This window comes from Mesocricetus auratus, unplaced genomic scaffold (genome assembly GCF_017639785.1).
Source record: "Mesocricetus auratus isolate SY011 unplaced genomic scaffold, BCM_Maur_2.0 Super-Scaffold_100019, whole genome shotgun sequence".
NCBI classification, from domain to species: domain Eukaryota; kingdom Metazoa; phylum Chordata; class Mammalia; order Rodentia; family Cricetidae; genus Mesocricetus; species Mesocricetus auratus.
In genome coordinates this window covers 31140473-31168147 of record NW_024429200.1, presented here as the reverse complement: position 1 = coordinate 31168147, position 27675 = coordinate 31140473, and the positions used below count along the sequence as shown (strand labels likewise).

General features: G+C 40.7%; 1 protein-coding gene across 3 annotated transcripts in view; it reads left to right on the top strand.

Moving 5' to 3' along the window:
* The first annotated feature begins 10554 nt into the window (after positions 1–10554).
* Glcci1 (glucocorticoid induced 1) overlaps positions 10555–27675 on the top strand; it is a 64365-nt gene continuing 47244 nt past the window's right edge. For 2 of the 3 annotated variants that reach the window (XM_040728667.1, XM_040728666.1), the window contains exon 1: positions 15285–15729. In XM_040728667.1, the coding sequence (XP_040584601.1) occupies positions 15300–15729 (430 nt within the window). In that variant the 5' untranslated portion in view covers positions 15285–15299. Of the gene's footprint in view, positions 10662–15284; positions 15730–27675 lie in introns of those variants that run through there. The other variant, XM_021234601.2, reaches the window with a different exon arrangement.

The following is a 27675-nucleotide window of genomic DNA, read 5'->3' as shown; positions in this document are numbered from 1 at the left end:
CAATGGCAGGCAAATGCACAGAACTAGAAAAAAACATCCTGAGTGAGGTAACCCAAAACCAGAAAGACAAATACAGTATGTACTCACTCATAAGTGGTTACCAGAAATAAAGCAAAAGATCCCCAGCCTACAATCCACAACCCCAGAGAAGCTAGACCCCTCTTCCAGAAACAGATGGAAGCAGATGCAGAAATCCACAACTAACCACAGGGCCAAGCTCGTGGAGGACAATCAAAGTGAGGGAGGAGCGATAACATGAACAAAGGAGTCAGAACCATGATGGAGAAACCCACAGAATCAGCTGACCTGAGCTAGTGAGAGATCACTGACTCAGGTCTGACAAATGGGGAACCTGCATAAGACCGAACTAGACTCCCTTAACATAGGTGACAGTGGTGTGACTGGGACAATATATGAGGCCACTGGAAGTGGGTCCAAGATCTAACACTAATGTACAAACTGACTTAGTGGAGGCCATTCTATATGGAGAGATACCTTGCCCAACCTAAACACAGGGGTGTGGGAGGTGGAGAGGAGCCTTAGTCCTGCTCCAATGAGATGATGGGACAGACTTAGTAGACTTCCTAGAGGAGGCCTTACCCTTTCAGAGGAGCAGATGGGAGGGGGGAATAGGAGGAGAGGAGGGAGGGGGATCTGGGATTGGAATGTAAAAAATAAATAAATAAAAAGAAAAAATGTAACAGCAGGTTTATTGAGCAAAGTGACTTCAGGGTGAGTTCTCCAGTCCCAGAGATTAAGGCCAGGGAAGACATGCACCTAGGCCAGGGCAGGGAAGTTTTATAGATTGTAGGTAAGAGGAGATGATACATCTGCCAGAAGCTGGGTTTGTGCTCAAGTATTGTCAAAAGATGAGTGTTTTAGGCAGGGACTTGGGAAACTGGAAACTTCAGGGGGAGGAAGCTGAAGTGGTTACCAAGAATGCAAAACTGGGATTTTGGTAACTTTGCTTTGTTTGAAGAATCTCTGTGCTGCCTGTTTGGGGAGAGAAAGAGACAGGATTGGGATTGTCCTGACCCTGCAGGGGGCAGCTGGAGGCTCCAATGAGCAGTGATTATCACACTCAGCTTTCCTGTTAGGTTTTTGGGAGGCCTAAAACAAATTAGGACTACCTTTTATCAGGGTACATTGTCAGGTTGCTTTGAGGGTAGGTCATCAATCTTCCAGCTACCATGTGTCCTGTTATCCAGGTGTTATTAACTCAGAGGTCACCAGAGCCCAAGGGGGAAAGTCTCATGCCCCTGTATTCCATAAAGATCAATGCCTTGAGTCTTGCCATAAAGACAGTTTAAGAGAAGGAAAACCACTGAGTTAGGTCAGAGAGACCTGATATCTATGTCTCAGTCATTATCTCATGTGTTGGGACCTCAGCCAAGGCTGTAGGTCTGTTTGCCCTTCTGTAAAAGGAAGAGAGTATTCAAGGTCTAACTACTCTGTACTGAAATCACACTGCTTGTGACAAAAAGCATCATGGATTTGAAAGTGCTCAAAGAATGTCATGAGGTTCCTAGAAGATCCAGAGGTCAGAGCTAGAAGTTATTTAGAGCTGTGTTATTTCTTTGAATGTTTGAATAGTTTCAGTTTCCATCTATGTCTAAGTACTGAACATACATGGGTGTGATATTTATGGAAACATTAAACGCATAGCTATACTATGAAAATCGGTGACTGAGAAGTGTTGAAAGAAGTCACAAGTTCCTTTGAAAATTAACAAAGGGATTAATCCTTTCAAGGGGATAGTCAGCTTATCCCTGGCTCAGGGTACCTGTGCTCCCTGGTTTTCCCCCAAGTTCCCCCTTAAAGAGTTTCCTAAGAATGAGTTTAGGAAGGTTGGTCCTCGAGGAAGGGAGGGAGGTAGCTCAAACCTCTTTCCTCCATAACTTCGAGGGCCTTGTTTATTTTTGTGTTATGAAGTGACATTTGTGCAAATACTTTGTTGAGTAATGGTGCTGTGGTAAAACTAAAGTTTATGTAGGACACTGCTCCACCCAAGGTGAGCAGTTAGAGATGGTATGCAAACTCAGTTACCTCTGGCCATAAGGAAGCAGTACCGGAAAGGAAAGGGGGTTGGGACATATGCCATTGCTGGGGATGGGAAGAAAGAGGACGGTCAGGAGAGGAAAATGCTGGTGGGGAATCTATGCTGACTAGTAACTTCAGTTTATCTAGTTAATACAAGCTGAAGTAGCATAAGATTTATTAAGAAAAAAGATTACTCCCCCAGTACTATAATACCAACCATCTTATTTTAAATGCAGCCAGGAAGGGCTGAGCTTACTCATGGGATCAGGTTTTTTCACTCCCCACATCTGGGGAAATAACAGCTAATACTGATCTAGCACTGGTTTATACCTGCTGGTCAAAGCAAGCTACGAAAGAATTAAACTGGGAAAAATCGGTGACTCTGTCGTCCCAGAAAGTGACTAGGCTGCAGTGGTTACACACTGAGGCAAGTTACTCTTTCTGAAGGGAGAAAAGATTTCTCACAGACTTGATCTACCCATCACCACAATTGCTAGAGTACTGAAGATTTGTTTAAGGCTTTTAGGAATGGTGATAGCCTTGCATTTTATTATACTTAATTTAATAATCTGGAATGTAAGCAAACTAGAAACAGAAAGCCCCTTACAATACTGGAGTCATTGTCGTATTACAAATAATAACTTGGCAAGTCCAGCCCATTTACCTGTTTCTCAGTGAAATTCTCTGTAATTAAGACATATCTGCCCTGCAGGGACTGGAGAGATGACTCAGCAGTTAAGAGCACAGGCTGCTCATGCAGAGAACCCCTGATCTCAGCACCCACATGGTGGCTGATAACTAACTCCAGTCTCAGGAAATCCAACACCCTCTTCTGACTTCACAGAGCACCGTGCAGTCATGTGTTACAGACATACATGCAAGCAAAACACACGAAGTCATAAAAATAAAAATTAAAGATATAGTTATACTGCTCATTTCTATTTTGAATATCATTGTAGCTTATTTGGAGCCATACGATTAGATGCCAGTTATGGAAAACGCCAGACCCCTCAGATTATTTTGTAGTAAGCCAGATAGAACTTTGGCAGCTTTCTTTTGGAAACTTTCAGTGGCTTGATGGCACATATCAGTGTTTATCTGTAATTGACTGAGAAAGGGAAAATATTTGGGGCTACAATAATGTTTGGAAAATTTATATTTATTTCCAAGCTATCGTTTCCCAGATTTGCCTAATCGTAACAATCTCTAAGAGAACTTGTTAAAACTTGTGCCATTGCCTCCTTGAAATCAGGAGCTGTGAATACCCACATGAGAACCTTAGAAGACTAGGCCCATTGCTGTTCCCTTGTGCAGAGGAGGGAAGGCCGTAAACCCAGCAGCAGCTGCTGGAGTGGGTTGGTCAGTGGTCTTAGGTGGGTTGCTTTTTCTAAGACACCCACCCTTCTGGACATGGTCTTTCACCTGTGCTCCTGTAAGCAACCTCAATTAAATTGATTGGTTTACCAACCTAAACTTGTGTGGAATCATTTCTTTGGTTTGGAATCAGTACATTATCAGGGGAGAACCGATGATTTCCTCACATTTCCCCAGCAAAAGTTAGCTCAGTACCTGTTCAACATCATATGGCATTGCTAACCATCTCACCTTTTTAAAATCTTCATCCAACAGTGACCATTTGATGGAAAAGCAGAAACCTACTGTTTGAATCTGAGAGGTCCCCAAAGGTTCATGTGTTGATGGCTTGGTTACCAGCTGGTAGCTTCTGGGAAGTAACTGGATCCTGAGAACTAGAAGCTAACCAATGCATTAATTCCTTGAGGGGATCATAATATGATGGCATTTTTAGGAGGTGGTAGAAAGGAGCTTAACTAAGGAGTTGGTTACTGGGGATACATTCATGCAGACAATGTATCTTGTCCCCTGACCTTTCATGTTTTTCTCTGCGTCCTGGTTGTCACTGGACTGATCAGCTCTGCTCTGTCATGCCTCACCTACCATGATGAGCTGCGGGCTTCTGGCCAAAACAATGGACCCCACTGACTTTAAACTGAAACGCCTGAAACAATGAGCTAAAATAAACACTTCCTCCTTCAAGTGGATTTTCACAAGCGCTTGTCACTGCAATCCACAATTTAACACACTGACGCAAATGATCGAATCAAGGGCTAACTCACCAGAAGACAGAAGTTTTCTCCCACAGAAAGTTCAGTATGAAGACATGTTAATAAGGAACTAGGAAACTATCAACAACCAGCAATATTACAGTCAGTAATTACTGGGCACCTGCTGTATTCTAGTCTCTGTGTAAGTGTTAAGTGACACGGTCCCTGCACCTGGGGACTTTACAATCTCACGGGGAAGCAGGGAAATGCATGTTTATAACTTGTAATGAGTACTGTGGAGGAAACAAGGAGACTTGGTGATGAATTATTAGTGGCAAGTGAGGACTCAGAGGATATATTAAATATCTGACTTTTGAAACCTGAAAACATGTGAGGGGAGCTCTCAGGACTTGAGTAGGCCGAGGACACACCTGTGTGAGGGCCTTTCGGAGGAAGTGAAAGGAAGCCATGTGGCTGGAACCCACAGCCGGGGGAGAGGCAAAGCAAGATCAGGTGGAGAGGGGCACAGGAGGCAGAAGAGACCAGGCTGTCCAAACCGGTAGGGCACTTGGATTTCATTGAGAAGTTATTGGAAGACGTTGTCCCATATACTTTCAAGGTTCCTTTGACTGGTAACTAGAAAAAAAATAAGGAAGTGCAGTTCAACAGCTGTCAGAATCACTTAAGTAAGACATGACGATATTTCAGATTAATGTAGTAGCAGGAGAGTCGAGGTTGGTGGATTGGATACCTATGTATGAGGAAGAAAGGAGCTTAGCTGAGGGGCCAGAGATAGGGAGTGAGGGAGAGTGACAAATGAATAATATTGTCCAGTTTTCTAGGTTTAATAAGTGGAAAAATAGTAACAGTATTTTTAGAAATCGGGAGGAAAATGAAGACAGAAGTCTTTAAGGTTTTTGAGAGAAAGTAGATATATAGGAGTTAAGAACTTATTTCCATTGTGAACATATTTCTTTGAGGCATTCATGAAGACTTCCCCTTCATGGAGGTAATTAGTTGTATGAATTTGGAACCTGGAGGAAATGTCAGGCCTGGAGAAATGGATTTAAGAGTTGCCAGCATTTTGCAGTATTTAAAACTGAGATTAACAGGAAGATGGGTGACGGAGAAGAAAGCTGAGAATACAGCCCAGTTTCTGGAGATCCATGGGGAGAAAGAGCCTGCGGAGGCACTGAGCAGTGATGGTTAGAGAAGAGGACAGATCAGGCAAGTGCAGTGACTTAGATGTCAACAATAGTGGATGATTCCAATAAACTGAGCTTGATCAGCTGTGTGGGAAATGGCTAAAAGTTGGTGTTGGATGAGGACTCATAGGTATTTACTGGGTACCGGAACATGCAAGCTCTTGATACTGACTCGTGGTTGTCAACGTCATAGAAAAGGTAGAAGAAGCCAGACTGGAGAAGACCGGATAAAAATCTCAGAAGCAAAGAGTAGACATCTTTCTGCAGATGTGCTGCTCTTACAGGATCAGAGAATTCTGAATAATGATGAAAGGAAATAGCATGAAGATGTTTTTTATGTTGCGATGTTAGCATATACTATTGGGAATAACCAGCAGTTGGCGGGAGAGGGAGGAGGGATAACTGAAGAAAGAACTTCCCAAAAAGGTAGGAAAGCATGAGAGGAGATAAGGTACAGAAAGAAGATACAAGTAGAGGACATGGCTTTGGGTAGGAAGAAATGTAAATGCTGATTTGAGGATAGAAACATCCTGGAGTTGTGTCCACATGGAAGAGGCAGGATGGTGATGGTTTGCGGGACTGGAGAAAGTAGGTAAGACAGAAACAGTCATCATGAGCTCTCTGAGAACAGCACCAGGCCTCATGTCTCCTTTTTTTTTTTTTCACATGAGTCACTTCATTATTTTCTTTTAGACTTCTAGTTGTCTTTGTTCCCTTGGGCCTGTGACAGAAAGTGATCCCCCTATGCACAAGTTACTGTGTTTACCCAAACCATGTCTTCAATAGAAAACACTTTTGTCTCTTTTTGTTGGCATACATTATGTAGAGAGATTTCACTGTAACACTTCTATATATGTGTATAATGGATTTTATCATATTTACAATATTACTTTTTAAATTCTTTCTTAGACTTATTCGTTTTACTCTTATGTGTATTAGTGTTTTGGCTACCTGCATGTATGTGTGCCGTGTGTGTGCCTGGTGCCTGCAGAACTCAGAAGTGGGGTTCAGATCCCCTAGAAATGGAGTTACGTTTAGTTATAAGCTGCCATTTGAGTGCTAGAAACTGAATTTAGATCTTCAAGAACAACAGGTGTTCTCTCTCTCTCTCTGCTTTAGTACAATCTTCTGAGACAAGATCATAGGATTTTCTTTTTACCAGTTTCGAAGCTGTTCCCATGCTTCCAGTGCCGTCTTTCATATGTAGGACAATCCTGCTTCCTACATGGACTTACTGTCAACTCACTATGGCAGACTTTGCTTTCGACCACCAACCAGCTCCCAAACACCGACATACAGATTTCTCATTAGTTACAAATGCTCAGCCTTAGCTTGCCCCACTATCTCTTACAACCTAACCTGTTTCTCTCCATCCATATTTTGCCTTGGGGCTTTCTGCCTATCTTTCCTTGTGTATATCTTACTTTCCCTGTTTCTTGTGTCTGGCTGCCTGGTGGTTGCCTGGCTTCTGGCCCCGGGCATGTCCCTTTCTCTTTCTCCCTTATTCTCTTCGTTCCTTTTCTTCTGAACATAGATTTCTCCTCCTACTTATTCTCTCTGTCTGCCAGCCCCGCCTATCCCTCTCCTGCCTAGCTATTGGCCATTCAGCTTTTTATTAGACCTGTTGGGTGCCTGTGGCAGGCAAGGAGAAACACATGCAACCCATCCTTACACTAATTAAACAAACGCAACACAAACAAATGTAGCATATCTTTACATCGTTAACAAAGGCAGCATTAACAAATGTTTAGCACCTTCGTATAATTAAAGTACTATTCTACAGCATAAACAAATGTGACACATCTTTGCCTAGTGAAAATAATATTCCACATAAGTTCATGACTGGACTGCAGCAGCGAATAATACAGGTCATGCTCAGTGGTTGGTAGCTAGCAACAGGTTCTCTTAACAGCTAAGCCATCTCTCCAGTCCCTATTATTCTTTTTATCTCTCTTCCTCCCATCTGCCCTTTCCTTCCCCCTTTCCTCTGCCACAGCCCTAATAGTCTTCCTTTTACTTTCATGTTCTTCCCTTCCCCCATGCGCAGATCCCACATGAGAGAGAACATGTTGTCCTTGTCTTTGTGAGTCTGGCTTATTTCACTTAACGTGATTATCTCCAGTTCCATTGATTTTCTTGGCGATGACATAATTTCTTTCTTCTATATGGCTGGAGAGAATCCCATTGTGGATATTCATCATATTTTCTTTATCCATTCATCTATTGATAGGCACTTAGGGTGATTCAATAACTCGGCTTTCATGAATAATGCAGTAAAAATATGGGCATGCAGGTATCTCTGAAGTAAAGTAAATGATTGTTTTGGGTGTATACTTTAAAGTGGAATAGCTTAATCTTTCAATGCTTAGTTCTAAATTCCCAAGAGAGGGAAATATGATTGCATAAGCTTCACTCACTCATTGAATATAAGTCGAAAACAACCGTAATGAGAGGGGCAAGGTTATTGGGTACAAACATAGCAGCCAGGCCCATGCTTTCTGGGTGATGGGAGAGGATTCCTACAGAAGGACATTAACTTGCTAGCTACCTCACAAAGCATCTCTAAAAGGATCTTACTTTTTGAGACACCCAAACTCTCAGTTTTGTGAAGAATATTTCTCTCTGACTTCTTTTCCGCTTTTCTTACTTTTTCCCTCTTTTCTTCCCATTCATGCATAATTTTTCATTTTCCTTAACCCACTGTTCCTTTATTGTTGTTATGTTTTTCTGTTTTGCCAACTTTATTTGTACTGATGATTTCAAATACTGTGTGTGCATGTATAATCCCCAAATGCATACATCTGCCTTTTCAAGTTCAATACTAAGGAGGAAGAGAAAGTAGGGGTGATGGTGGTGCTGGAGGAGGAGGAAAATGAAGAGGATGAGGAGTAGGAGGGTGATAAGGAGGAATGCCTCTAGCTTAATGTCCTCTGGGTTTTACATTTATAGCTGGGATCGTTCTCTTCTCCTCAAACCTCTTCCCTCTCTTGATTGCATACTCCTGTTGAAGCCATTACTATCTTCTCGGGCATCCAAACACGAAGCCTCAGAATTGTCCCATCTTCTCCTTTCAAGGTTTGCAGAGTCCCTGGCCAAGAACTACTGTCTTCATCTTTGCACCTTTCCCCATGCACTCAGCCAGTCTCCCACTATCCTGCTGAACCACAACAGAGCATCCTGAAAGCCTCCTACATCCTCTTCTAGCTGCGAGTCTCCAATTCACATTGTAAACCGTTCTTAATTCATCTTCTTGAAGTGCAGCGCCACTCATGTGTTTACACCTTTTCAAAAAATTCCAACAGTTCCTCACTGCATACTCAGTAAAGTGCACATCTTCCTTGGCAGCTAGACTTTTTCCTGATGCAACATTATCTTACATTGACAATCAGCCAAGGCACACTGCAGTCTTCTTGAAGGTTCCGTGCATTCCTTGCTATATGATTTTTTTATGCACTTCTTAACAGTTTTCCATAAAAGGGAATTTTCTTCTCCCATGGTTTCCATGATATTTTATTTGTATCTCTTTTATCTTGGAGGCATATCCTTTTACTCCTAAATAGATCACAATTTACCAAGGTGTGAGAATTGAATAGCCAGCAGTCTGAAGAAGAGTTCAGACAGTTCAAGGATATTTAATGAGTAACTTCATGAAGAGTCATTATATCTTGGTGTAGTGTTATTGCTAAGCTTTCCTATGTGCTTATTAGATACATCAATATGAACCTCTTAAATGCAATGCTAAGTAGGCACTGTGAAAACTGCATGCTACCAAAGAAAAAAAACAATGAAATAATAAAGAAACTTAATTGGCCAAGTACTGATGGATGAACGGAGCACATTTTTGTTTTATTTTTATTATTTCATGTGTATGATGTTTTGCCTGAATATATGTATGTTTGGGATGTGTGTGCCTGGTGTACATGGGGTTGACAAGATGGCATTGGATCCCCTGGAACTGGAGTTCTATATAGTTGTGAGCCTGCCATGTGGGTTCTGGGGATCAAACCTGAATCCCCCGGAAGAGCAACCAGTGCTCTTAACTGCGGAGCTAATTCTCCAGCCTTTGACTGCATTTTAAGAACAATCCTTCAACACACTCAACTTGGATTATAAAAAAAAATCATTGATAGATGAAGAAATTAGTTTAGAGCCATATGTTAATCTTTATTATACACTCATCTAAAACATAATAAAACAGATTTCTTTCATATGACTACCATTACTTTAATATATTACAAATCCTGCATTTGCGAATTAAACAAAAGTAATGTTACAGTGCAGAAAGAGAATATTGACTTCTTTGTCCCACCTTGGGTTATTTTACTTTGTAGCTTTCTGTAATACCGTCTTTTTGCTTAATGGTAAAAGTCTAGTTGTGTATTGCCTTTGGGATGTGCCATTAACTTCTTACTTGGCAACCAGAGATGCTACTGGAGTTGAAAGCTAAGAAAACCTGTGGTTTCTTGTAGGGATCATTGTATACTCGTAAATTTTGTCACACTGCCAGATAGAAATAAAATGTATTTTGGTTTCTATTATTTCTTCTGAGTTTCCCTTAAAAACAAAGCAAAAATTTTCCTAACCTACAGGTGATAGTCTATGCTACAGAGTTAAATGTTTTTCAGTTCCTTTATACTGGCTCTTGGGAATAGCTATTATAAAACAAGATAGAGCCGTCTACCAGTCAGCAGATGTCATGCATTAACTAATCTTCTCTCAGCAGTTCTCTGTCAATTCTGTCGTCCTTTATTTTTCTTGTAAATTTCAACTACCTTTTGAAAGGTACAATTTTTAGTTCATGAGACAAACAGTGAGTAAAATTTGCCACTTTCTCCTCACCATTGAACAAGTATTTATTGTCATCTGTCACATCCTGAGCATTGGAGAGACAGCACTTATAAATCTGATAAATCTTCATGACTCTTTTATTCTAGACACAACAGAACTTATTATATAATGGATTGGACGGTGATAGGTACATTCAGAAAGTATAAGAGAGCAGGGAAAGCTTAAGGAGTGCTTGCAATTTTAGAGAGGGTAACCAGGAAGGTTGTGATATCTGAGGAGAAACTGATAGAAATGAGGGGAGGAAGCCATGACAGGTGTGGAGCAAGAGCCTTTATTGGAAGGCAACACCCAATATAAAGCTAGGCTATCACAAGCAATGCAGAGTTTTACTTTAAGCATCTGCCGGGGCTACAAACCAGGCAAGGCTTTGTTGCTGTTTTTAGTAATCCACTACAAGAGAAGATAATCAGCTTAAGGTGAACATCAGTGCAGATAATGTTCGGTGTCCTCTCCCCCCATGACCTCATTGTTAATCCCCACAGCGGGGACTGCCACTCGGAATGGGGTGAGTCTTCACTGCTGTATCAGTCTGTTTTCCATTGCTATAACAAAATTCCCAAAGCTACTTATTTGGCAAACTGTCCCAGCTGACTCGTTGTTCCGGATGTGTAAAGTTGGGGCGGGTGTGTCTTCTGCTGATAGTCTTCTTGTTGGCAGTGTCCTTTGGGGATGCAGAGCACCATAGACCGAGAGACAGGAAGCCCGTGTTTATGTATGTCTAGTCTCTCTTCCTCTTCTTATATGCCGAGCAGATTGAGTCATGGGGCCTCCACACTAATGACAGTCACCTTCTAAAGGCCACATCTCTTAAGCCAAGAGTCGGATTAAATTTCCACACTCTAATTTCTTATTTCATGTGTGTGTGTGTGTGTGTGTGTTTCCAGTATATGTGTTGTGGTGCACATGAGGAGGCCAGAAGACAATTTTTGGGAGTTGGTTCTCTCTTTCATCAGGTGGGTTCCTGAGACCCAATTCTAACTGTGAGGCCTGATGCGCAAGCTCCTTTATCCAGGGAGTTATCTCACTAGATCACGTTTCCACATGCTTAAAAAAAAACAACAACAGCAAAACCCCCCACTTCTAAATATTTAATTTTATAAGTGCTTTGCCTGCATGTATATCTGTGTAATATGTGTGTGCCTGGTACCCTCAGAGGCCAGAATAGGGTGACGGTTACAGATAATTGTGAGCTAGCATGTGGGTGCTGGGAATTGAATGTGGGTCCTCTAGAAAACCACCAAGTGCTCTTAACAGCTGGACCATCTGCCCAACTCAAGAGTTCCCACCTTCTTAATACCTCCTAGCAGGGATAAATTTTAACATGGTTTCTAGAGAACAAATCTATTCAGACTATGGAAGATGCTGAGCCTGAAAAACATGGGTAGAAGAACCAAGAAGGTGGTTTTGGTATTCCATTTGCTGCACAGTTTTTCATCTTGTTCTATCTCTATGAATCGCAGTATATTGTTCATCTCAGGTAGTCAGAGGTGCCCTGCTTTCTTCTGCATTAAGTTAGTCTATGTATGGCCCTGAGATTTGCAAACTGTTGTTCCAGAGACATCCAAAGCATGAGACCTGAGAAAAGAGGTGTTTATTACTAATATTATTATGACACTTTCATTTGAATGGAGGGTTGTGTATGTGCCTCAGTGTGTGGTGGTGATGGTGGTGGTGGTGGTGGTGTGTGTGTAGGGCAGAAGAGAACTATGGCAAATTGAATCTCTTCTTCTACCGTGTGGGTCCTGGGAAATCACACTCACCTGGTCAGGTTGGACGCAAGTGCTTTTACCCAACAGGTGTTTCTAATGTTACCAACTTGTGCTTTCCCTCCTTTAAAACAATGCACTATAGTAACAGCTGCATAACTAACATTAAGCCTTATGTAAAACCACTCTAGCATTCAACAAATAGGGACACTGAACTGGGCCCTTCTATGCCACAGCTAGTATAGTAGTACAGCAGTGGACTTCAAACCCTGTGGCCCACATTGTGGCTACAGGCTTAAGTTTATTAAGACGAATACTTTCCTTATGCTTCTATGTTCTCCTGGATCTCATTGCCATCTTCTACAGGAATAAAGTATCAAGAATTTAACTAACAGACCTCTGAAAGTGGTTGTTACATTCACTCTAGCTCCCTTGAATTCCATAGGTATGACCCACACTCCTGATTTCATGAGAATAAAACTCTTAGAGGAAACCATGGTTTCTTGAATAAAGAGAAAGTGACTAGAATTCCAAATAGGTCATGATGAATTACCAGCAACTGAAAATAGTAGTGTAAGACCAGATAGTATCTGGGGACTTAGTTCAGTGACAGAGCGCTTGCCCAGCCTATGCAAAGCTTAGGGGTCAATTTTCAGCACCAAATGCCAACAAAACAGCATTTAGAAAGTCACACTGTAGTTCATTTATATTTTAGATCCAATGTAAATTTGTTATGTTAGATGGGCAGGACACCTAAAATTATGGTCAGCTATATTGTTTTAGATCCAAATGAAGTATTATCATTGCAAACTGTGGCTTAGTATGAATTTAGAATTATAGTAACCTAAGGTGTTGGGGTTGTTCTATGCTCAGACTTAAGAGGGAATCAGAGATACCATTTCTATATTGAAACTATGCTGTAATCAATTCAACTTAGACATTTGGCAGTATTTTTAAAACATTTTATTATAAACTTGGTATAATAGCTTATTCTTGATATTCTGAAAAAGAAAACACCAAAAGAAGCCATTTATTGTTTTTATTCATGAAGGATTATAACTTCTTAATATGAAAGCATTAACTTTTAGATGGAAAAACTATATAATAGGTCAATTGTGACAAATTTCAAAAAGTCATTTTGTTCTATATATAATTATAATATATGCTGTTCTAGAAAGCCAAAACTGGGAGTTGGTTTCATTTATAAAATCTCTTTAGAGCCAGATGATGGTGGTGCACACCTTTAGTCCAAGCACCCTGGAGGGAGGCAGAGAGAGGCAGAGAGAGAGAGAGAGAGAGAGAGAGAGAGAGAGAGAGAGAGAGAGAGAGAGAGAGAGAGAGAATCTGAGTTTGAGGAGGCCAGCCTGGTCTACAGAGCAGGATCCAGGACAGTCACAGCTACACAGAGAAACCCTGTCTTGCAAAACAAATATCTTTTTTGAACTGATGGGAAATTATCTAACAGGTGACATTTGTGGTCTCCTGTAAATTCTCTTGATCATGTGTGTGCCCACACCATACATTTTACGTTGTGAGACACTAAATCACAGGGCGAGTCTGTCCCTCTGGTCTCAACTCTCAGCTTCCCACATACTGGCTGAGTAATCTCAGACAAGACATTTAGTGTCTTCGTGCCCCAGCTGGGAAAACAGTGGGATAATAATAGTACATACCTTGCGGACTGTAAGAAGAATGAATGAGTTAACACATAGTAATGTCCTTAGAACAGTGGCTGGCATGTGGTGAATGTTTAGTAAATGTTAGCCATTATTTTAATATGTCATAAAGCATGGGGCCATGACTAATCTATTGGGATATAGTACTAGATGCTATTTTAGTACTTGATTAGGCATCACCGATTTTTTTTCCAAAGGAGAATTTAGTGTGCTTTCTGTTTGTTTGTGTGTTTGAGCACACAGGAAGCAGAGAAAATTGGCTCCTGTGAGTGAAACTGACCATTTAGTGCCTGGAATCAGAGGAAATCTGTCAGTGTGGGCAGACACTAGGAGCAGACCAATCAGACCTCCCTCTTCTTTATTTTTTTTAAATCTTTTTTTTCTCGTGGGAATTAATAGTAGGTATCTGATGCAGACCCTCAATTATTCCTGACTAGGGTTTTATACACTTCCTTATGCCCATGTTAAAAAAAAAATCTTTGTACTTCTCACTTTCCTTGTATGAGAATAAAAACACTCCCCCAACATGGAAATTAGCACAATGAATTGTCGCATTATCCCGGGTACTTTTTTCCTTCCAAGAGACCATCTGCTCCTAGGTGCCCTGCATCAATGAATCTGATGTGACGACGTAAAGTTTCTTGTTGCCATCTACAATTCTGAATTTGATGTTCTCCACCCCACTTTGTAACTACAAATGGCTGTCCCGGCAGGTGCATTTTGTTTTGATTCACAAGGCTACTAAGGCACTGGAAGACATTACTAAGACTAGGGAATCATTTATTCGGCGGCAACTAAAAACCTCACACCGGATGCAGGTGTGTTTGCCAAGTTAGTTTGGCCTTCAGCGTCCTCAGCCTCGGGTGGTAGACGGCACGGGGAGCCGGAGCCCGTGCAACCTGCTTATCGCAGCGCGCGCGTGTCTGTGGGCGTCGGAGCACGCGCAGGACACTCGGGGACCCACTTTTCTAGTCCCAACCTCACCTCAAAGGCTGTCAACTCTCAGGGCCCTCCCCGGCGCACAGCCCCGCCTCCCCCCCACGCCCCGCCCCTAAAGCGGAAACACCGTACTGTAATTGGCCAAATCGCCTCTCACTCGGACCGCACAACCAATCCCTGAACTCAGGGCGGGGAATTAGGTGGCGCGACCAATCGGAGCGCTCTCGGCGGCGGGAGCCGGGTCCGAAACGCCCAGAGGCGGGGCCGGGGGCGGGGCGCCGACCCAGGATTAGTTGCCATTCCGAGTGAGAAGCGGGTCGAGGTGGCGGCGGCGGCGTGTGCGGCGGCGGCGTTTGCGGTGGCGCGGGCTGCGCGCGGCGCCTCGAGGCCCCTTTCTCTCCTCTGAGGCCAGAACCGCGGCCGCCGGCTCCTCTCGCGCGGGCCCCTTCCCGCGAGGGCTGAGGAGGCGGCCGAGGAACCGCGGGAACCGGGCGAGTGCCCTGTCAGCGCGATGCCCGGGGCGGCGGCGGCGGCGTTGGCGGCGGCGGCCGTGGGCTCGCCGCGGGCCGGGCCGTGAGCAGCCCCGCCGAGCACCGCGGGGCGGTTGGGGCCGTTGGACGTTGGCTGTCGCGGCGTCCCCTCCCCCTCGGCGGGCGGCGGGGTGCGCGTCGGAAGGGGGAGCCCCGCGGCTCCGCCCCTCGCCGCCCCTCCCCCGTACACATCGCACGCACCGCCGCGCCGGCTCCCACACGCTCGCGCGCCCGCCCGCCCGCCCGCCCGCCCGCCCGTCCGTCCGCCCGTCCGCCCGCCCGCGGAGCCAGCATGTCCACCGCGTCCTCCAGTTCCTCACAGATCCCTCACCCCGCGCCGCAGAGGATGCGGCGCAGCGCCGCCGGCTCCCCGCCCGCCGCTGCCGGCTGCGGGACGGGGCCGGCCGGGAGCTGCGCACCCGCTGCGGGAGCCGGCCGGCTGTTGCAACCCATCCGCGCCACCGTGCCCTACCAGCTCCTGCGGGGCAGCCAGCACAGCCCCACGCGCCCGGCCGCCGCCGCCGCCGCCGCCGCGCTCGCCAGTCTCCCCGGGTCCGGCGCGGCCCGCGGCCCCAGCCCGTCTAGCCCGACTCCGCCACCGGCGGTCGCCGTCCCGGCCGAGCAGCCGCCTCGCGCCAAGGGTCGCCCGAGACGGTCCCCCGAGAGCCAGCGGAGGAGCAGCTCACCTGAGAGACGGAGTCCCGGCTCGCCCGTGTGCAGAGGTAGCGAGCCCAACCCTCCCGTCCTCCCGGGCTGCGTCTCCCCGACGGTGCCCTGCGTGGAAACTTCAGCCTCTCCGGGCTTCTGTTTGCTAGTGCATTACCGAAGGTGTGAAAGTGGCTTTGGGAATCTCATCCCCCCTCCCACCCCCCAACCCCCCTCCCGAGGTCGCTGCAGGGCTTGGAGGAGCTACCTGAAAATCAACTTTTATCTGACCCTCACGCCACCCCTCAGATTTTATCTTGCATCCCTCGCCTGCGAGGAAGTGTTTCGGTTTAATAGCTTCTTAGCTTTCTGTGTTCGGCGCCCGAGGAGGAGTTGCTGGGTGAAACCCTTAGACACGCACACAAACTCTCCAGCGGCGGATAAAGTGGCAGTAGGAATCTCTGCAGCCTTTGTGCTTTTCCACAAAGCTCTTGACTTGTCTGTAGTCTGTTTGGCTTGTTCTGTGTTTTGGAGGATTGATGGCCTTAGCTACGATGTTAGGCTGTCCCTTGCGTGTGAAGAGGAGACAGTTTTGAGTGTGCATTTGAAGGGTATAGGCTTTATTCACCCTCTCCACTTAATATAGCAATGCATCAGATCACTACTACACCACAAATGGCTTATGCCCGAAAGGTGATTTTCACGATGAATTTCTGAAAGCCTGTTTGTGAAGTGTGTTTACTTTTTCCTTCCATCTCTAAGTATGCTTTAGCAGTTCAGCTGAGCTGTGTAGGGTTCTCAAGTTTCTTTTTTTTTTTTTGTTAGGTGTCAAAGGCAATGGTGAGTGTGGGTGGGTGTTGTGGGCTCCCCCTTAATGTTTTCTGTTTGGGTTTGGTTTTGTTTATGCCTAGGGATATAGTGCATGATCTAGTTGACTCCCGGGGGAGAAAAAGAAAATTAGACAAAATAGGGACGTAAAGGCCATAAGGGAGAGCCAGTACCTAATATTCTTAGATACCAGCCTAGAGCTACAGTTGCTGCGGCTGCATTGTGGAAGGAAGGAATCATGCGGAGTAGGGAAAGAAAAACAACAAAACCTACGCAGAAGTGAATATTACCGAGTTCCATACAATGTTTATATGGTATGTGGGATTTTTGTTTAAGATGCACGTCCTAAGGTGTTAGCGTTGGAGAAAGTGGTTGCAATATGATAGATCAAAGTTTAGGTGTTTTTTGCTTTAATTTAGACCTGTAATTAGCATGTTGCTAAAGCACTTATTTTCAGACCACTAGATGGTAAGCCCTGTACGATGTTGTGCAGTGGAGTAAGTGCATGAGCACCAAGACATACATCCTATAATCTGTATGCGCCAGGAGGAATGTGCTCCCCCACGACTCCCCCAGGTCAAGCCAGCTGCTGCAGAAACTGACATCCTCCAGCAAATCTGAATGAATGAATGAAAACAACGTGATCGCCCTAATAATGACCACAACCGAACACACATCTTTGCCTGGATTTTACAGAAAAGTCCACCATTTTCTAGCAGATTAATGCCATATGCAACTCCTTTGCACATTTTCTGGGGCTGTGTTAAATGAGAGGTAACAGGAAGAAAAGGAGGCAGCGGTCATAGACATTTTTGAATGATTCAGCTTTAATGGTTCGTTAATAGAGTTTGGGGATTGTCTTTCAGGGAACAATGTGAAAAAACAAGAGTTGTAGATTGTGTCCAGAGGATTTTTGTGGGCAGTTAGAGAGGTTTAGCAATTGCTGCAACAATTTAGTGGCCACCTAGTACCTCCTTCTGTTGATAAACAGTAACATCTTACCATAGGTAGTAGTACATCCCTCAAAAGCCCTAATTGCTTAAGAATTACATGCCCCATCATGAAGTAGTTTTCATGAAATTTGTGATCAGGCTTAAATTCTACTCTTTGTTGTAGGATGGCACATCAGAGTTTAATGCAATTTTAATGCAATCATGATGAAAACGCTTAGTTCTGAGTCTGGTTGTGCAGTAGGTAGATTTCCAGGGTCAAAGCTTGTGCTGGGAATTGAAGGATCTCTGGTGTGGTTCTGCTGTTTGTAACATCAGGTGTTTTTGTCAGTTTCTTGCATTGAAGTGATTTTTGAATGCAGGCTCTTGTGCTCCTAGCTCCTTGATTATATTACCCTATGTTACTTGTCCACACTCTGCCTTGTTCCTCCCTAGTGAACCTACAACATCTAACTAGTATGTTCTCTCTACTTAGCTGCTTAAAAATCTATCCTGTGACTTAAATTTTGGTTAGTTTCTTTTGAATTCACTCAGGTTCTGACTTGAGTGGGTTTTAGTTGCAGTGACCAGAGCGCCTGCTGCTGTGACTGCTGCTGCAGACACTGACATCACTCTGCTGCATGAGTGAAAAACAACGTGCTCCATGTCTTCCTCTGCTCTCCTTCTCCTTCCTTGTTCTGCATGTCTCATGGTGTGGGGATAGGTGTTATACTATACTTTGGAACTACACATAAAAATATTTAAGTAGATGGTGATCAAAGGGTTATGTATTTCCTGTAGATGTATGTTGTTTACAGAAAGCTTTAAGAGCTACGGGCATTTGGATTGTAGATGACAACTAAGCATTCAGAATTTTACTCATATTTTTTCTGATGATGGAACAAAACAGGGAAACTTAAGTTTTCTGATTCTTTTATCAAGAAGAAATGTAAACAGATTTTTTTGAACATGTAATGTCAGTATTTTTCTCATAAACACTCTTAGCATGCATGTTTATGGCGTTAAGGCTAGAGTAATAGAGTGTTGATACTTAAATCAGAAAACTGGGGAAAACTGGAATTCTGTAAATAGGAACAGTCAGTTTTAAAATTTATTATAGTAATATAGAAGATCCATTAGAAAGATAATTCCCTTTATTTCTGGACCATAGCTTTAGGTAATTTAAATGGTTACCACAACAGAGGGCACGTAGACCTGATAGCATCATGCTTTATTAAAAAAATATGGACATTTACAAATTGAAAGTTGTGTTTTGTTGGTTTGTCTCGGTCATGCTTTTTGTATTTTTCTTTCCTTTGTATTTCAAAACTTCAAGGTTTATTATTTATGTTCATGTCTGCTCTTCTGCTATTAGAAAATGTCATCCTTTCCCTTGTTCGGTTCTGAAGGGTCTTGAAGTGGTGAAAGCATCCTCTGGCTCCCTGTGATGTGTTTGTAATAGATGTAAAATCATAAAGTATTATGCAAATAGTTATTTTTGTGATGGTAATAATGAACTACCTTTGAGAGAAGTAGAGCAATTCAAATGAGATTAAAACAGAGTGTTAGAGTTAAAATTAATGATCTTCAGGAATGATCCAAAGAAAATATAAAGTGGCTGTTTTCTGAAAATCCAGTTGAACAGAACCCATGGGTTTAACCACTAAACGAATACAATGCTATAAAGACAGTAGGTAGCAAATAGAAATCTGTCTCCGTGTATGTGTGTGTGTGTGTGTGTGTGTGTGAAGTATCCAACATTAAAGAATTATAGGTCATAAAAATAATTGCATTAGAGTACTCTAGTTGGGGAATCCTGCTTGTGTTTATTTTACCAAATCTAGTAACAAAAATTCTGAAGATCCTGTAACCTAGTTCCTTTTATGAAAACAGTGTGTTAGACTTTTATTTAACCTACCAGATTTATTTAGGCCTCATACTCCTCTAAGAGATTGGCAACCCTAGAGTGAATTTTTTTTGCATTTTTTCCCCTCAGGTATCTTGAAAACCTCTTGTTTTATATATAAAGAAATTATGCCTGTTATTAAAAGATAATACAAAGCCAGCAAGCATAGAATGTTTAACTGCAGGTACTGTATTAATGTATATGTGTGTGCATAACCAGTTCATTTGCTTTAAGTTTTTTAGCTCTTCATTAATTTCCCCTTTTTTCGTTATTTTAATGCTGTCCTTAGTTGTGAAATGCAAATATCTTGGTAATTTTTTTTCTCTGTTAGAAATAGTCTTCAATTTCCTGTTTTGAAAGTTTATTATCTGGCTAATATTCTTAGAGATTGAGGTTCTTTGCACCCTTATTTACCTCCATTTAAATTTTATTTTACTTAGAGTCCTCATAGAAACTAGTTTCTAAACTTTCCTGAATAGAATGAAAATATATTAAGCTCTAGGTTTCCAGAATAATCTTTAAATTCTGATTGGGGGAAAGATTTTTAATCTCTTAGAATTGGACTAAATAGTGTTAATTAATGGTTCTGATCCCCTCCATCAGTTACCTTATGGTGCATAAGATCTCAAAATCAATTGTATGAGTATTGAAAGTTATTTAATCAATCTACTTTATGTTCAAAGATTATATCCTTCCCAAATTACTATTACCCTGAGCATACAGAACATTGAATACCGAAGGTGTATAAAGTAGATTAATGAATTTTTAACTATACATAGTTCTATGTGTTGTTATTGAATTGAAAATCATTTTAGTAATTGGAATAGTTTTTACAAAAGGATAGTTAATTGACTTTGGTTTACATTTTTGGAAGAATTTTACACTGGAGAAATATTGAAAGGTAATGGCATTCCTTTGATTATTTTACTTGAGATAATGTGCCACGATTGAACTAAGAGAACAAAACTCAGATCCATGCGACAAATCAAATGTAAATAAAAGACAGCATTCAAATTAAGTGTGAAATCTAGAAAAAAAAGTCAATTTTACCAAAGCGTTCACTTGCAGCTAATACTATATATCAAGTGTATATTACCAGTGACTCTGGGTCTTAATTTTAGTTGTCTTTTTTCTAGAGCTTAGAATTCTTAGACACCACCCAAATAGACTTTCCCATAGCACCTGTCCTAGATCTGTGCCTGGCGCTGTTGTAGTTTGTCTTCAGTATATATATTTTTTCCCCTATCAAATGTCTGAGAAACCAAGTCTTTGACAGTCTTTCTTTGTGTCCTAAATATTATTTTTTAAAAAAGAAGTTGAGCTGATCTAATGCATGGTTTTTTAACTGGTCTGCTAAAATTAAGCTGAAGAAAGAGAATACTACTCATTTACTGATAAAAGTCTGGGGAACTGATAGAATGGCCAGCGCCAACAAACTTTTCCCTTACCCTTTATCTGGACCCCTAGAAATGACCAGAACCTAAACAGTTCTTCTGATAATTTAGAAAAATCTGTGGTTATTCTGCAAAATCAATTTTAATAGGTTAGGAGTAAGTCTGAAATATCTAAGGATATTATTTATGAACAAATTATAGAAAAATACTTACCCCAAATATCATTTTTTTAGAAACAGATATGACTGATATCTTTATTATCACTGTGGTTTATTTTAATTGAATGTTGTTGAGGCAAATAACAGGAGCAAGTCCATGAGTACTTGGTGACTTCCTTTGTATTATCCTGTCTTTCTAGTTGCTGTAGATAGAAAGGAAGAAAACGTTTGAGGGTGACTATTTGCCAAGCTATGCACACTTTAAAATTCAACAAGAAAATGGCTGTAGAAATTCTGTTCTTTTAATTCTAGATTAAGTGTTGATTCCACAGTTGATGAACTGTTGGGATTTTTGAGCTAAAAGAATGACAAAGAAATGGGTTTTCTTTTGTGTTTCCATGGCACTCTTCTATAGTGCTGGGGCATGCTCTGATACTTTCAGGATGTCTAAAATTGTTAAGACAGTTTAGGAATGAACCAAAAATAGAATATGGAAGGATGACCATTTTCTCTGCTTGCTTCTTACAGGGGAGGGGGCATGGGCGCTCACACATGCACATGGAAGTAGCAGAGGGAGATGGAGATTGTACCTTGCTCCTGGGGCTCAGGGTTATTGTAGCTGATCCCATTTACATGTAACAAGTATTTATACTGTCTCTTGAATTACACTATACTATGCAGAATGTTTACTTCTTTCATAAGTGCTTAGAATTAGTTATAGATGGTGGTAAACTGATTTGACTAATGGCTAAGGAATTACTGAGCAGGTACTGGTCTCAAGCTTATCTCCATAGCTTGATTCAGCCTTCCTAGGAGCCAACAGCTGTGCTTGAAATGTGAGTTTGAATTCCATATATATAATTTAACAGAGTGCCACCATGTTGTACCTTAATTATGATTTGCCAAAATTAAGAATGAGTTGAAGCTAGTGAAATCCATAGGAGTGTGGCAAGGTTAGTGTACAAGATTGTCTGCCAAGTTATTGGAATTAGGTAATTCACCAGCCATCTAGCAGTATTTCATAACAAAAAACTAAAAAGTACTGCTACTTGCTGCCTACTACTGCTGAAGGTCAAAAATAACTGCCAACAGCTAATAGTAATAAATAATATTTCCTCATTTATCCAGTATGGTCATGGGAAAACTTTTTGAAGAGTTCATTAACTGATTTCTGTGTTTTCCACTATTAGAAAAATCACAAGTTAATACACTTCTCAAGAGAATTGACAGGGCCACCTTGTATAATTTAGGGTAGTTCAAGCTGGCTATTTTCCTGCCTCAAGTTCCAGAGTTATTGGATTACAGGATGCTGTACCAGACCCAGTCTCTGCTCTTCTTAAGAGTCTTTACTATTTGTCTGTATTTGCAAATTTACAAAGCATTCTTTCAAATGTCTGAACAGTAAAGTGGCCAGGGGTTACTTTACAGTCACCACTCTGTTTATATGTTCTTTCTTTCATTTTTAAAACTGAGAATACCTTCATTCAATGACTTCTGTAATGTCTGGATCTACTGCAAATCATTGCATATACATAATGTTCTTCTGTAGTTTGACTTCGAGTGATGCCACTGGCCTTTATGCACCCCAAACACACATACACTTTGTTGTAAAAGTCTGAATTGTTGTTGAATGTGTTTTTTTTTTTTTTGTGTGTGTAGTATTGTTTAAGAAGTCAGACAAGGTTCATCTGAGGTTGTTAAAACATATTACCAAATAATGTGATTCCTCTTTGCTGAATAAATGTTCTGACATTTAGCAAAATTAACTAATGCCCAAGAAGCTGTTCTAAATGAATATGAATATATCATTTCCATTACTTCCCAAGTGTGAGTTTTAAAGTTCGTAGAAATTTGGTATTCAGATAACTCCTAAAAAGGAAAGAACTCTGTACTGTTTTTTTTTTTTCTGTCCTTTCTGTGAAAAGATGTGTTTATTTTAGATAAATATTCCAGGGTCTGTTCTAAAATATTGTGTCCTAAACAAACAAACAAAAACAAAGAGGTATTACTCCTTTTATAATTTCCTAGCACTATAAGCAGTTTTAGGAACTAATCTTCTTTCCTTGGGAAAAGCTTTTAGAAACACTTGTATTTCTATCACTATCAGGAAGACAAGACAATGAGTAAACATCGTAAGACTAGTCATTTCTTTGTAGGAATGCATGCTTTTATCCATGATTATATATATATTCCTAGGGGTGGTTTTGGTTTTGGTTTTTGGCTTTGGTTTTAGCATGAAGCTTCCAGGTTGAGGGTGGAGAATGTACACAGGTGTCCGTGTGCTTTGAGGAACACACTCCTTTCTCAGCAATCACCAGATAATGAGAAGTTCCTGATATTCTCTCCATGCAGAATACAGGCTCATGGTTTTCTTTTTTGTACTACTTTAATTTTTAGTATACAAGTGGTAGTGTCTTACATTGTGCCCACTCACATAAGATAGAATCAATGGAGACCCAACTAGACACAGTTTTGAACTTCTTTCCTGTGATTATGGGGTAATTTACTACTTATGTCATTACAATTATGTTTCTTTCCTAAAGGAATGCTTTAAATGTTGAGCTTGTGGACTAAACTATTACTTTAAAGTTGTTTGATAAGAAATAGGCTTGTTGCCGGGCGGTGGTGGCACACACCTTTAACCCCAGCACTCGGGAGGCAGAGGCAGGCGGATCTCTGTGAGTTCGAGGTTGAGGCCAGGCTGGACTGACAGCCTCAAAAACAATACAGAGAAACCTGTCTCGTAAAAAAAAAAACCAAAAAAAAAAAAAAAATAGAAATAGGTTTGTTGATTTTCTTTGGAGAGAAAATTAGTTTCAACATGTTACCTTTTGAGAATCATTAAACATAATTTGAATTTACAGTTGTATCCAGTTTTTAAATTATATTTTTTATGTGTTTTGCCCTGCATGTATATATCTCTGCACCACACAATTGCCTGGTGCCCATGGAGACCGGAAGAGGGTGTCTGATCCCCTGGGACTGGAGTTCCAGACTGTTGTAAGCTGGCATGTGGATGTTGGGAATCAAACTCAGGTGTTCTTGATCACTGAGCCATCTTTCTAGCCTGTTTATTATTCTTAACAAATGTATCACACTTTACTGTAATAGGCTTCATAATTAGTGACTTCAGAATTGTGTTTGTTTTTACATTAAAAATTGAAAATTTGAGAGGTGTACTTATAAACTCAGCATGGTGGTCTATGCCTGTAATATTAGTATTCAGAGACTGAGGCAAGAGGATAGAGACCTTAAAGCCAGTCTGAGCAAGAGACCCTATCTGAATTTAAAGCAAAAAGTGTAGGGGTTGAAGAGATGACTCAGAAGTTGAGTGCCTGCTGCCCTTGCAGTGGACTGAGGTTCCATTTCTAGCACCGGGGTCAAGGGGCTCACAACCATGTGTAACTCCAGTTTCAGATATTCTGACCCTCTCTTCTGACCTCTGAAGGCAGCTATAAGTAGATAAGCACACCACACACAAATAAATCTTTAGAAAGTATGTGTGGCATTTTTGTAGACTAAAGTGATCATTCTTACAAGTAGAGCTTGTTAAACAAAATATTAAAACTGACATTTGTATTCTACAAACTTAAAAATCTAAATATTTTTAAACATAACTGTCTTTGAAGGTTTGTTAGGATTTTTTTTTCTTAGACCTGTTTCCACGGGGTAGAATATACCACATTATTTTAGTATGGAAATTAATATTCAATCTAGATGCTTTGAAAAAGTGGACTAGTATTTTTTATGCTACTAAGAAAATAATTTAATAAAGAGTTAACTTTATAGTTGCATATTTGAATTATGCTTTAGAGATTCAGTTGTACAGAGAGCAGTTTATAGAATTTGGTTATTGAGATCAGAATATTGAATGATTAAGTTTAAAGTCAGGAACTTTGTGGAAACCAAGATGGATGGTTTCTTTGTTGGCACTGTGGAACACAGTCTTGGTAGACATTCTCAGATCTAGAGCATCGGATGATCATTATTATTTTTATTATTTTACTTTGTGCCAACATAAAGTTTGACTTTTCCCTCTATCTTATTTCTACCTCTGATTACTATATATATTATTCTGTCTCAGAATTCTCTGCAGTCTATCAGTTTTTTTTTTCTCCCTTACCTCTCTTGTCCTAACTATTTCCTGTTAGACTATAGACTGCTTAGTACTCTTGGGAATTGATACCTCTTAGGTCTTACTCTACCGTTAGGCTTTTATTTTGCTGTTTCACTACAGTTAAATATAGTCTATCTATACTTAAGAAGAAAAAAATACAGTTTAAAATAAAAATACTTCTTTTGGTTTCTTAGTTAAGGCTAGCAAGAAATTAAGTCCACTATGTTTAGCTTGACATAAGAGACACACTCATTTTAATATATCTATTTTGTACCTGTGTTCCTGCTATATTGAATTCACTGATATAAGAAAATGTTTTGTTTTCTTAAGGATATGTTAGTATTCTTTTGTAATTCTTTGCTTTGAATTCATGATCTGTGTCAGGAATGTCCCTTCTTCTAGTTGTGGGTGTGTGTGTGCATGTGTGAGTGCGCGCGCACATGTGTATTTCTTTTTTGCTGACAACTCTTGAATTCTTTGCAAGTAGTCCTTTAGATAGTCTCAGCTTTTTCAGATGGAGGTAATTGTTATTCCTCTGCATTTTTGAAGCACTATGTACACATCTTTCTGTTGTGTTGCAGCTACTGAAGGAACATGTGGTCTTACTTAAAAAGTCAGTTTTTTTTTAAAGTAGGAATCTAGTCACTTTTGGATGTCAATTGGCCCACCAAATATATTCCTCTACTTGAATGTTTTAATGTTACTATACCAGCTCGTTTGAAATTTTACTAAAGATTCTTTTGAGTTGACAGCTACTTTTTTTCTAAAGTGCAGGTGCTTCTGAAAGGATATTGAGACTTGTAATATTTGTGTGACTTTATTCAATTACATTATTCCCCTTGTGCTACTTAGATGAGAACAAACAGTACTAAGAGGATGGACATTCTCTTCAAAGCAGGAGGGTAGGATGCATATAGACCTTTTTGAATAGTCATAGCACCTGTAGCTACTTTCTGATTAAAATATTGGAAAATATTCTTTAAAATATTTAGAGTTGTCTTAAGTAATGGCAGCCACAGAGAAATAAGACCAGACTCTACCAGAGTTTCTGGGAAGCACAAAGATCTTAGTGTATTTGATAAATGATCTTATACTTTGTTCAGTTCTTATCCTATCTCAACACTTCATTGAAAGACATTAATCACAGTCATACAGTCCCTTTTGTTTTGTTTTGTTTTTTGGTTTTTCGAGACAGGGTTTCTCTATTGTTTTGGAGGTTGTCCTGGAACTTGCTCTGTAGACCAGGCTGGCCTTGAACTCACAGATACCTGCTTGCCTCTGCCTCCCAAGTGCTGGGCTTAAGAGCATGCACCATCAACGACCGGTTCATTACCTAAGGTTTTAAGCAGTTATATTCTCTTCCTAAACCTTTCTCCCTTCATCTAATCTATAGCTTACTGTGGATTTTACTGTTCACTCAATTATGAGGCTGTTATTGGCCAATCTTAAAGTACTTTAAGTAATTGAACCTTTTCATTTGTAAGTTGCATGCTAAAATATACTTGGGCTTGTAATTCTACAGATTTTCATTTTGACTTGAGAAAACCTTTTTACTTGTTTAGCCAGACTGATGTTTTCTGCAATATATAAAGTCATTTTGTTGCAGTTAAAATAGGAGAGAAAGTGTATGGTTTTCCCCAAGTGTTGTTTTGTATATTGTTTTAGAAAATTACAGGAGCTATAGGAATGCAGATAGCTACATATCTCATTTTACATTTTCATGTTCTATTCATTCATACTGTATCCTAAAGTTGATATAATTTGATTGTTCTTTAGTAGAGTTTCCATAATATTAATATAGTTAATTCTTTTCTTGCTTTAAAATTTTTGAGGTGCAGATGAAATGGTTCTGTGAGTACAGCTGCTTGCTATCAAGCCAGAAAACTTGAGTTCAGTCCCTGAAACCATGTGTTGGAAAGCTTACACTGTAACTCTAACCTCTGTACACACCCCACACACACTAGCGCACACACACACTGAATAAAATGTAAACAATATTTTAAAGAGACTCTTCTTTTTTGACATGTCTAGTGGATTATTCTTGTTGTCACTTCAGAGTTCCATTTAGCCTCCTCCATGGCAAGGAGAAGGTCCTTTTTAAGGCTTCACTCTATGGTGTCTTTTTCTGTGAGTCCTCTGATCAGCCATTTCCCTTAAAGGAATTCCTGGTTTGGATGCTTAGATTTCAGTTACTTTCTTTTGTAGGTTGAGAAGAAACTAATTTTTGTCTTTATATTATTAAGAAAAAACATTTCTAAACCTAGCCTGCACAATGAAAGTGTAATTTAATATGAGAATTGTATACACATAAACACACATACTAAACATATATAAATCTATTATCTCTATGTCTGGCTTTAGAAAAAATTTGGCATCACACAATCACATCCAGAAATTCAGGCTTAAATAGTTAGGAAGAACACTAATTTTACTATACTGTAGTCACTGATTTTGCTGTACTGTAGTTCAGTATTTTATTTAGTTTATTTGAACATGCTCTTGCTCTCCTTTTTCAATGATTCTAACTTAATGGTTCCTACATACCAGCTGTCCTTAATTGCTCTACATACTTTAAGTTCAATTTCTTCTCAGGTAGATTCTTTCAAAAAAGACCCAAGAAGATTATTGTTTTACCTTTTGCTGATTTGCGTAGCAAGAACTCAGATGTAGTTTTCATTAATATAGTTTTCT